At 40.3% G+C, this 10838-nt stretch overlaps 1 protein-coding gene across 2 annotated transcripts; it reads right to left on the reverse strand.

Moving 5' to 3' along the window:
* Positions 1-3795: 3795 nt before the first annotated feature.
* Positions 3796-6226, reverse strand: LOC149840012 (aquaporin PIP1-1-like). 2 transcript variants are annotated; one of them, XR_016431382.1, is made up of 4 exons: positions 5824-6221; positions 4995-5403; positions 4340-4480; positions 3796-4201 (listed from the first exon to the last, which is right to left on the reverse strand). XR_016431382.1 is itself a non-coding variant. In XM_090002974.1 (4 exons), the coding sequence occupies exons 1-4, from the start codon at positions 6146-6148 to the stop codon at positions 4106-4108; spliced, it is 858 nt and encodes a 285-aa protein (XP_089859100.1). In that variant the 5' UTR covers positions 6149-6226; the 3' UTR covers positions 3796-4105. The 2 variants fall into 2 exon arrangements, 1 of the variants encoding a protein (XP_089859100.1); XM_090002974.1 differs by having other exon boundaries at positions 5108-5403; positions 5824-6226.
* Between the last annotated feature and the right edge of the window lie 4612 nt (positions 6227-10838).

Genomic DNA, 10838 nt, shown 5'->3' on the forward strand with positions numbered 1-10838 from the left:
GTTTTTATGTGTCAATGGGTCAAGTGAAAGAATGTTAGACTTTAGATCGAATCCAACTGGATGTGGTCCGAATTGACACAGGCACATCAAAGGAAGATGTAAGAGTTTTTCAGAGGTTATGGTTGCAGGATAGTTTTGTGAATGTGAAGATGTCATGTAACTGTCCATGAATGTAGACCTCCACTACAGGATCTCTTACTATATAAATCATCATGGAAGTGCGATGAGTGCTACATGATATACATTTTTCTCTATCTATGAGGTTCAAGGGTCCTGTTCACCTCTCGACTTGACGACCTGGGCTCATCGAAGGTATAGATTGGCTGAAGAGAATGCCGACAACCCACCTCAATCGAAGCATCATTCAGATCGACAGTGGGGCCACTTCCAGTAAATGGTGTTTCCCGGTCTTTTATTCTAACAAGAGATTCGTACAATCCAAGTGAAAGTAAGGCTGCACAATGAGCCAAGCTAGCACTCGGGCTCCACCCGTTTTAGCTCGATTCAATCTCATTAAAAAAATGAGCCAAATTTGAACAAGAAGTCAGGCTCAATAGACATAAAGGAGCTAAGCTTGAATAAGAAATCAAGCTCGATTAAATTTGATTAGCCCGATTAAGCTCAATTCATATAGTTAATAACGTATTTAGGTTTGTTCTATGTACATATTGTGTTGACAAAATACACTACACAAAAGGTTTTACCTTAATCTGTAAGGTGTTGGGCTTTCATACATGAGTGTTAGAGCTTGAAGCCCAACAGACTTTGATTTCAAAACATTTTGAGGTAGAGATGTTCAGCTCAAGCTCAACTGATCGCAGACGTACATGCTATTCAAGCTTGGCTTAAGCTGACGCCGAGCTTGAACAACGAGTTTTTTTACGAGCCAAGATCGAGCCAGCCTAGCTCATGTGCAGCCCTAAGTGAAGGTTAACACTTAATAAGATGGCAGGTTATCAGAAAAAAACTGTAGCCAAAGCTTCACGGTCGGCCATCAAAGAGCCCACAATCTTATTATCTAGTCTGGATTAGGTACAATCACATTGCACAAAAAGAATGTGCTGCTGCACCTGACCAGACTACACCTGTCTAATATTTCTGTGGGGCTCACCTTTTCTGATCATATGTTCCGTGGGTCCCACTAATGCGAGCTGCATAGTCAAATGCAGCAGCACATTCTCTCTGTGCAATGTGATTGCATGCACCTGATCCAGGCTCTCCTGAACCTCAGTCAGATTAGGGCACCTACTCCGCCCCATTACCATCATCCCATGTCCAGATCTACACAGGCTGAGCACCACATCCCTTAAGGTTAAAACTTCACAAAGAGGCCATTCACCATTCAGGTTCAATTGAGTTTCTAGATGTTGAAACAACACTAGCCAAAGTTTGAGTTTTCGTATAGGGATGTCAATGATTATCCGATACCCAACCGAATCCGACTTAGTTTAGTCACATTTGGTAAACCGAAACCATATCTGATTGTTATCGGATGCCAATACGGTTTTTATGTTAATCTAACAGATCTCTGGATTTGATGGATATTCAAATCCAATTACATGCAGAAAAGCATACTTGGAATGAGCTTTTCACCATCTGGATCCGATAAATCGGAGTCCATTTAAGCATCATTAGATTAGTTGGATCTAGTATTGGACACATCTGACCCAAATCCGAACCGTTTACATGTCTAGACTCTAGATCCCACCAGGTAGTCTTGGTGAGAGGAGATCCAGTGATCAGACCAAGTGAGTACTTGTTCCAATCACTGGATTCCAGGCATCCATTCGTTGAGAAGGGAGGTCCAATGAATGGATGAATAGCATCGGTTCATTTCAAGGTACTTCCCTCTGCCGAATACCGGATCTTCTCTCAATCTTGGTAACCACTCTCAGTCTTGGTCAGCAGGGTTAGGGGTGGCAATCGGGTCGGGTTGGCGTGTCAGCATACCTCAACCCGAACCCGACCTGTTTATTAAACTGGTCGGCTGTGGCAAACATGAACCCGACCCGTTTAATAAACGGGTAACCCGACACGACCCGCCAACCCATTTAATAAATGGGTTGGGTTGGGTAAACGGGTTTTCAGGTTGGCGGGTCGGGTTGGTGGGTTGACGGATCAGGTTGGCAGGTAGGCAGGTTGGCGGGTCGGGTTGACGGGTCGGCAGACGGGTCGGCGGGTTGACCCACCCGCCTAACCCATTTATTAAACGGGTCAGCCGGGTTGGCGGGTTGGCATACCCCCAACCCGAACCCGACCTGTTTAATAAATGGGTTACGCGGGTCGACCCGTTTATTAAACGGGTTGGCTTAAGCCCAACCCGAACCCGCCTAAGAGGCGGGTTGGCGGGTCGGGTTGGCGGGTCGTGTCAGAAATTGCCACCCCTAAGCAGGGTGTCACAAGACCGGTCAGGTAATTATGTTGCACTCCTTTTGTTGCTTTTGATAACATCAGGAGTTCGAAACCCACGACTTGCCAAACTAAAAGGACAGCATTTCGAAACCCAGGACTTTTATACCAATAAATCATCGTGGTGGTTTTATCCTATCATTTAATATAAAAAATTAAAATCGGAGTATGCCAGTAAGGTAATAATGCAGGGCCATCAATGATGCTGCAAGGTCCCCCACTTCATCACCATCCTTAACCCTCAATTATTGCAAGCATATCTCTCTCTCTCTCATCCGTGCTAAATTGAAACATGCTAAATAGTTTTTTTTTTTTTGGCTTTTTCCATTATTTTTTCGTGAATCCGACCCCATAAATGTGTTGGGCATGGACAATTAAATAAGAATCCGAAACATGCTAAATAGTTTTTTTTTTGTCTTTTTCCATTATTTTTTCGTGAATCCGACCCCATAAATGTGTTGGGCATGGACAATTAAATAAGAATCCGATAGTATTGATGAAAAAATGATATTTGGAGAATTAAAATTTTTAAAAGATTTTGAACTGTTGATTTTTTAACATTATAAGGACTTACCCATGTGTCAAAATCAAACAATTATGTATGATCAGAATTTAAAAATAAAATTATAAAAAGCCCAAAAAAACACATTTAGTGGGTGAACCATCCTCTCTCTCTCTCTCTCATGGGTGAACCATCCATGAAAATCACCCTTTACACAATAATTCTCATATTTTTATCTCGTATTCTAAGAATTATATATATATATGGGTTAATACTTGGTATGTCTAAAGGCACAAAATTATGTAAAACTATTGAGCTAAAAGTCATGGTTCAAGCTTTATCATCTAAATCTGACCGCATAGATGTCCTCAAGAAGGTTTGTTTGCTGAGTATCAAGCCATGGATCATGTTATTTGGAGACCAAAAACATGTAACTTTTTGAGCTATGAAATTTTAGTGCATTATAGACCATTCAATTTTGAAGCTCTTAAAAACCTACTCATGTGTCACAATCATATGATTCAAAATTCATTTCTCACTAAACAAGCATAGATCACAACCATAAGATTTAATTTAAAAAACAAAATCAGAATGTCAGCTGCCTTCAAAAGCACCCAATGTTAACCCTTAAGATCCCTGAAATGTAATATATATATATATATATATATATATATATATATATATATATATAACAGTGATGATTCGAAGCATCTCGAATAATTCGATTCCAACTATACTGTCCCTTGGCGTTATCGTATACCTTTATCTTTATTCACGTGAAGCAGGCAAAAATCGTACACCAGCATGCCTGTCTGTCATCCCCCACATCCTTGTTCATAGGTACACTACATTTCACCAAACCATAAAGCAAAAGGACAAAAATATGAAAAAGATTCAATTGATGCTTCCTTCATCCTTGTCCACAAATTATTGCAGGCTGCAGCTGGTGGGTAGGCAAATACGGTTTTCAATGGAAATTACACAACAACACATAAAATAAACACGTCTATGGATGTACAAATGCATTGCCTGAGGCCACTAAGTAAGCAAGCAAGCACAGAGGTTACAGGGAGAGAACTAGCAGCCATGATTTAGACTGACAGGCATCAAAATAAACAGTACAATAGAAAAAACTGAAACCCCACTTAGATGAAAAACAGGCAGGCAAAGGTGGAACTTGGAACGCCTGAGAACTCATGTCCTGGACTTGAAGGGGATGGCCCTGATTACAATTTGGTGGTAGATGGCAGCAAGGGCAGCACCAATGAAGGGGCCAACCCAGAAAATCCACTGCAAAGATGCAAAGATGCAAAGTTAATCACAGTTTAGTATGTTTGATTGTTTGCTTACAGAAAGAACAAAAGTAGCTATTATTTTCTGAGATGTTTTATCAAGTATTAAAAGATGAAGAGAGAAGATAAAACTTACATGGTCATGCCAGGCATGGGGTTTGTTGAAGATGATGGCAGCTCCAAGACTCCTAGCTGGGTTAATGCCAGTTCCTGTGATGGGGATGGTAGCCAAGTGGACAAGGAAGACAGCAAACCCAATAGGCAGAGGAGCCAAGATCTGTTCACCAATATCAAATCACAAACCACTTTTTAAAACCAAAAATAAATAAATACCAACCTAATAAAAAAAAGCTGAAAAGATAAACAGAAAAAAACAAGAGGAAAAATAAAACTAAACTGAAAATATAAACAGAATAATAGTGTTAAGAAATCACGTGCTATGTCCACCACCAAGGAAAGCAAAATTTTACTATGATGAATGAGAAAGAGGAGACACGAAAGCTAAATGAAAGAGGAGATACGGAAGCTTTACAGGCTTTACGCTGCTCTCTCTTCAAACACTTGAGAAATCCCCAATATACCCAAGATTCTTATAACCCTTTTCAATATAATTAGCAGATAAAAAATTCCTAATCGCTCAATCCCTCTGCTACCACCAGAAACCTTCATCTTTTTTCTCCTAAATTATATCGAAATGGGTCACGAAGCGGATCCAGAATTCAATGCGCACGTAACAAAGGGAGAAAAACTAAAACCGAAAACATAAGTAGAAAAAACAAGGAAGAAAATACCATGGGAGCATAAAGAACTTCAAAGCTCCGCATCAACCAAACCCTGGTATTAAATAACGATATGTTGGACATTTAAAAGCCAACCAAGCAAATTTAAGAGAGGGAGAGCTTACAGGGACGTGAGAGTCCCTAGCGTTTCTCTTGGCATCGGTGGCGGAGAAGACAGTGTAGACGAGCACAAATGTGCCGACGATCTCAGCACCGAGGCCGTCGCCCTTGGTGTAGCCCGGTTTCACAAAGTTGGCACCACCACCTTTTGTCTCGTACAGCGTCTTCCCGTAGCCTTTGACAACACCAGCACCGCAGATGGCGCCCAGGCATTGCATCACCATGTAGAAGATGGCCCTGGTGAGGGATAGCTTCCTCGCCAGAAACAGCCCGAAGGTCACAGCAGGGTTTATGTGCCCACCTGCATCCCCACCAACCAGGAATCAATTGAATATTTTATACAGCTACTTTTGATTTAATGAAATCCATCTAATTAATGCAAAAAGAAAGCAAAGTTAAACAGCAAGCTCCCTTGATAGATTCTCACGGGCATCGCCGTTTGGCACAAGCCAATGGGTAGCATAGGTCCCGGGGTCAAGGGGTCCTGATCTTGAAGTTTTACTCTGGCGATTCTATGACCGTAAAGTATGGCATGCAAGCAGAGCCACCAGCGAGACTAGGTCCTTGTGCCGAGTGCAGTTTCTTCTAGTTATAAATAAAAAAAACTCCCTTGTTCACAGAATTTTATGATGTCCCAACTGCGACCGTAGGTATGGCACTGGCAGGCTAAGACCAGCAATGACTCTAAAAACGTAAGAGAGACAAAGAAGGTGGTGCATACCAGAGATACCGGCGGTGCAGTAGACGAGGGCGAAGATCATACCACCAAAGGCCCAAGCGATGCCTTGGATGCCGACGGTGCCGCACAGGCCGGGGGACCTGTTGACGCCCATGACCGTGAGGATGGTGATGTAGAGGAAGAGGAAGGTGGCCATGAACTCAGCGATGCCCGCCCTCCAGAAGGACCATGACTGGATTTCGCCGGGCTCGAACAGGGGCGCCGGTGGTGCCTCCTTGTAGTCCTTTTCTTGCGCGGCCGTGCCGATGGGCTGCCTCTCCGTGTACTTGTTGGCTCCTACTCTTACGTCTTCCTCCTTTCCCTCCATTTCTGCTCTCTTTTTCTCTCCTTCCTTCTCTCTCTTTCTCTTGCCCGTTTGGAGTTTCTCTGCACTCTGCTTTGGATAGGACCAAGGCACACATGGAGTGCATTTATATATAGGATCAGGGCAAATGAACTCTCTAGAAGTATCGGTTATCCTGTTTTGATAATTGATTAATTTAGGGTGTATATGCAGCACCTGGTGACCGTTCTAGATGTTGAATTTACTTTGCCTTCGTTTTTTTCCTTTGCGGTAACTTTGCGTTGGCACTTTTGGTTAGTGGACTTTTTACTTTCTTTTTTGTTTATATCGGCACAGTAAGACTCTCTAATCTAGCAATAAGACTTTTGAAGTTTTTCATATTCAGTTTTATATATACTATAATTGATTGTATATGAGGTGGTGCAGCTGCTGACCACTTTTTTAGCTAATCGTCCTGTTAATTCGGGTTTTTTAAGAGTTTTTTTTTTCATGTATTACTTAAATCTGATCTTACAGGTGTATTAGAGACAGCTGATTTACCAGGGACACTTAGATCATGTTTTTTTGTGAAAAACATAATGTTTTAAAGCTTGAATATTGAAAAATATATTCAACTGTCAATTTTTTTAAATCTTATGAAAACCTACATGTGAAATTGGATGATCCAAGAGTCTATTCGTAAAAAGTCAAGCACGTAGAACGTATCTTTAGGCTCAGATTTAGAGAAAAGATAAAAAAACTTTTTTGAAAGCTTAGTTAGCATGGTTAGCTAGAAAAGTGGGTAGTAGCCACCGGCACCTTCTCTTGATTGTATTTATAATCTACTTGTGATCTCATGATGCAAGTCTTTTTTGACTTAATGTAACCATGTAGATGTATTCAGCATGGTTGATATAATGGGATGGAGATGGATTGTGTTTTTTACTTAAATATCATTTAATAAAAAATTTTAGTGTTTAATGCCGTGAATTTTTACATCACTTATAAAACCTATCCACACATTGGATTCTGGTGATCCAAAAGCCAATTCTAACCACAGGAAGCATGTACAACACATTTATGAAGTTAGATTTTACAAGAAGTAAAAATTATATAAAAAAAATGCAATGGGTTACAGCAAAAATAAATAAATAAATATTTATTACCCTCAGAGGTGTGCCTTGACGTGATCCTCTCTTTACCAGTTGTGATGGAGGGTCTCCCTCTTAGCCTAGCCCCAAAAAAACAAAAAACATGCACACACTAAACAACAGTTTACTAAATTACTCAAGGGGTCTATGGTGAGAACAAGTTAGTGGTGTTTACATTGTTGAGCTTGGTCACCAACGACTGCTTATGACATTTCATCCATGATATTCATCACAAGAACACATGATATACATTAGATAAATTCTGCATCTTAGACATCATTGAGAGAGAGAGAGAGAGAAACTTTCTAAAGAAAAAATAATCTGGCAAAAGTGGGCCACGTAAGACAGGGTGGTAGTGGGCTCCACTTGAGGTTTGCCTCGCTGGGATGGGTCCATTAAGTATCTGGGTAAGGGATTTTTGTCATAAAATAAATAAATAAGTCATTTTGTCTTCCTGTTAGCTGCGGTTTTCTGTCTTCCCAAATGATTCTTTCTTCTCTACCCCCACCACTTAGCATGACATTGAATGGGCGGTGGTGAAGTTGATCTTTTCCTCCCTTCCCTTTCGTCTTTTCCCTTCATTTTTCCTGTTGTATATGATGACCGTTGGTACCAAGCCAGCTGGCCACACTGGATAAGCTCGACACCGAGAAGGCAGTACCAAAATTGCCCTCCATTTCAAGTCCAGTATGAATTCGAGGAGAGAGTTCCGGTCATATTCCACATCACCTTTCTTCGTAATATCAATTTCTCACCACAAACGTGCCCTGTGGGCCCCGCTTGATGAAAAAAACACTGGTTCTGTCGAGTGAAAAGATGAGGTGCAATATGATTGCTTAAATATTTGTGCATTAAGCCTTGATCCATCTTGGGGGACAGGGCCTGTCAGGTTTGGAGAGGTGGGGGCCCAAGACCTGATGGAGGGCGATCAAGAGCATAATGCACAATTTTTGTGCAATCATATTGCACCCGATCCGGACTCTTCTGTCGAGAGCTAAGAGCAAAAAATATAATGCTGCATTCTCTCGATCAGGTGGGGACTACGATATTACAACTTTTTTGGTGATTTTGAATATGACTGGATCTCTTATCGAATTTGAGCGTAATGGAGTATGCTTTATTAAATGATGACGAAGATTTATAGCACTCCTCGCACATGGGTTGTTCACTCAATTTTGTTTTACGTGCTTGAGAAGTTCAAGTGTGGGGGCATTGCATAAGGCTCTGTTTGGAAACTGCAGAAAAACTGGATTTAATAATCCTCAGGGTTATTTGGGAGCACTATTTAAAAGTCTACTAAAATTCCCTAATTTCATTGTCATGTTATTTTTTAGTGAAGTTTTTACCTTAAAAAATGAACTGAAAAGGTCATCATAAGGTCACCTGTGTGGCCATCAGGAGTATCACTAGTACAGTGTTTGCTAATTATTGCCTCTCACACTGGTGGTAGCTGAAAAGATAAATTGGAATTGCCAAAGGTCATGCCGGTTCCTAATTTACTTTTTTATTTTGGTTTTTAAACAGTTTTGAAAATGAAGATTTGATGTAGCCTAGATTTTGAGTAGGGATGGCAGTGGACCGGGGGAAAGCGGGCCCCGCCCCGCCCCGCCTCGCCCCATTTGGACCGGGGATGAATGGTATGAAACGGGGATGGAGGCGGGGACGAAGGTTAAAATCCATAATGGACGTGCACTTTTCCCCGCCCCGCCTCATCCCCTCCCCAAACCCGCCCCGGCCACTTTTCCCCGCAATATCCCCGCCCTGCCTCATCCCCATTTGAACAGGGGATGGAGGACATGAAACGGGGATGAAGGCGGGGGTGGAGGATAAAATCCATCCCCGCCGCGGAGGCGGGGAGGGGGTGGAGACCTTGTCCCCCACCCCGCCCCGCCCCACTGCCATCCCTAATTTTGAGGATGAAAAAAAACTATTGCTATCAACTACTCTTACACGCAATTTACACTGCAAAAGCAAAAGAAATGCAAAAAAAAAAAAAATGAATGCATTAATTAAAAAAATAACAATAATTCAGTCCATCAACTTCGATTGCGAAACTTCTATAATGAGTATTTATAGAAAAACATGAGAAACCAATTCAAGATAGATCCATTATATTAAAAAGAATCAAATATAAATAAAAGCATAAACTGAAACCATATTCAAATGAATCTCTTGGACACACACGGGGTTGTTCCGCCAATGGGTCACTTCCACACTTACCGCTCCTGTGACCTCCGATGGTCACTTTCCAAACAGCGCCAAGTCAAGCTCTTCATTTTCACGTACCGACGACACCAAAGCAAATCTGAAGAATATCAGGAAAGTTAAACTGCAATCTGCAACATAATATACATTGCTTAGTGCACGTTTGAAAGCAAGAAAAATGTAAGAAAAGTGATGAAAAAGAAAATTTTATTATGGATTTTTCAACCCAAATGTTTCATATCAAGAGAAAATTTATTTTTACACTCCCCACCACCCACCATCTCACCACCACCACCACAACCACCCTCCGCCTCTCTCTCAATTTTCACATTTTTTAACTGTATTTTTCATGCTACACAAATAAGGAAAAAACATATTTTTTTGAAAACTTCTCATATCAAAAACTTTCTTTTCAGAAGAGAGTTTCTCTCTCTTCCAAACATGTCAATAGTGCAATTTTTTAACTGTTAATAACGTGGCAGGAGGCGAGCCCATTAAATGACCCGGCTGTCGGTGAGGGTTTTTTTTTTTTTTGCCATAAAAAAAGAACTGTTAATAACTTTGATATTGTACCTAAATATGATAAGGGATAAGGCCAGAATGAAAGCTCAAAAAAACAAGAAGACGTTTTTTTTAAGTACTCCAGGATTGCATCGATGTTTGCATTATTACTAATATTTCGTCGACTTTTCCTTTGTTTATGGTTGAGAATTTCATAGAAAATCAATAAAATCATATTGTGTTATTTATTGCTTTCTTTAGAGGAAATGAGTAATTGTTGTTATTATTTAACTTGTTTCAATTTAAGAATTCAGTGTTCTCTTTATATATATATATATATATATATATATATATATATATATATATATATATATATATATAGAGAGAGAGAGAGAGAGAGAGAGAGAGAGAGAGAGAGAGAGAGAGAGAGAGAGATGGGTAGCTGCGAAATTGATACGTGCTGAGTTTTTTTGCCCTTGTGTTTTTTTCGCAGTTCTGACCTCGTAAATGTTTTGGGCATGGTCTATTTATGAGGAATCCACACCTTCATATGTTTTCAATGATATTTGGAGCCTCAAAATTTTACAAAGATTTGGACAGTGGATTTTTCGAACCTTATGAAAAATCCACCATGTGTTGGAATCGAACACTTCAACTATATAATCAAGTGCGGTCACATTGTACGGTCAGATTTTAAAAATAAAATAAAAAAACCTTGAAAAACTTATTTAGCATATATTATTTTGCATATATAGATATATAATGTAACTAAAATATGTAAACTTGTCTGCACCAAGCTTTTCAATACCAGTACTCTTGAATCATCCGATTAGGATGTATCGGAAGAATCTTTTAAGGCTTGAAAATCAATGGCTTAG

The sequence above is a fragment of the Nuphar pumila genome, chromosome 4, assembly GCF_984573655.1.
Source record: "Nuphar pumila chromosome 4, dmNupPumi1.hap1.1, whole genome shotgun sequence".
Taxonomy (NCBI): domain Eukaryota; kingdom Viridiplantae; phylum Streptophyta; class Magnoliopsida; order Nymphaeales; family Nymphaeaceae; genus Nuphar; species Nuphar pumila.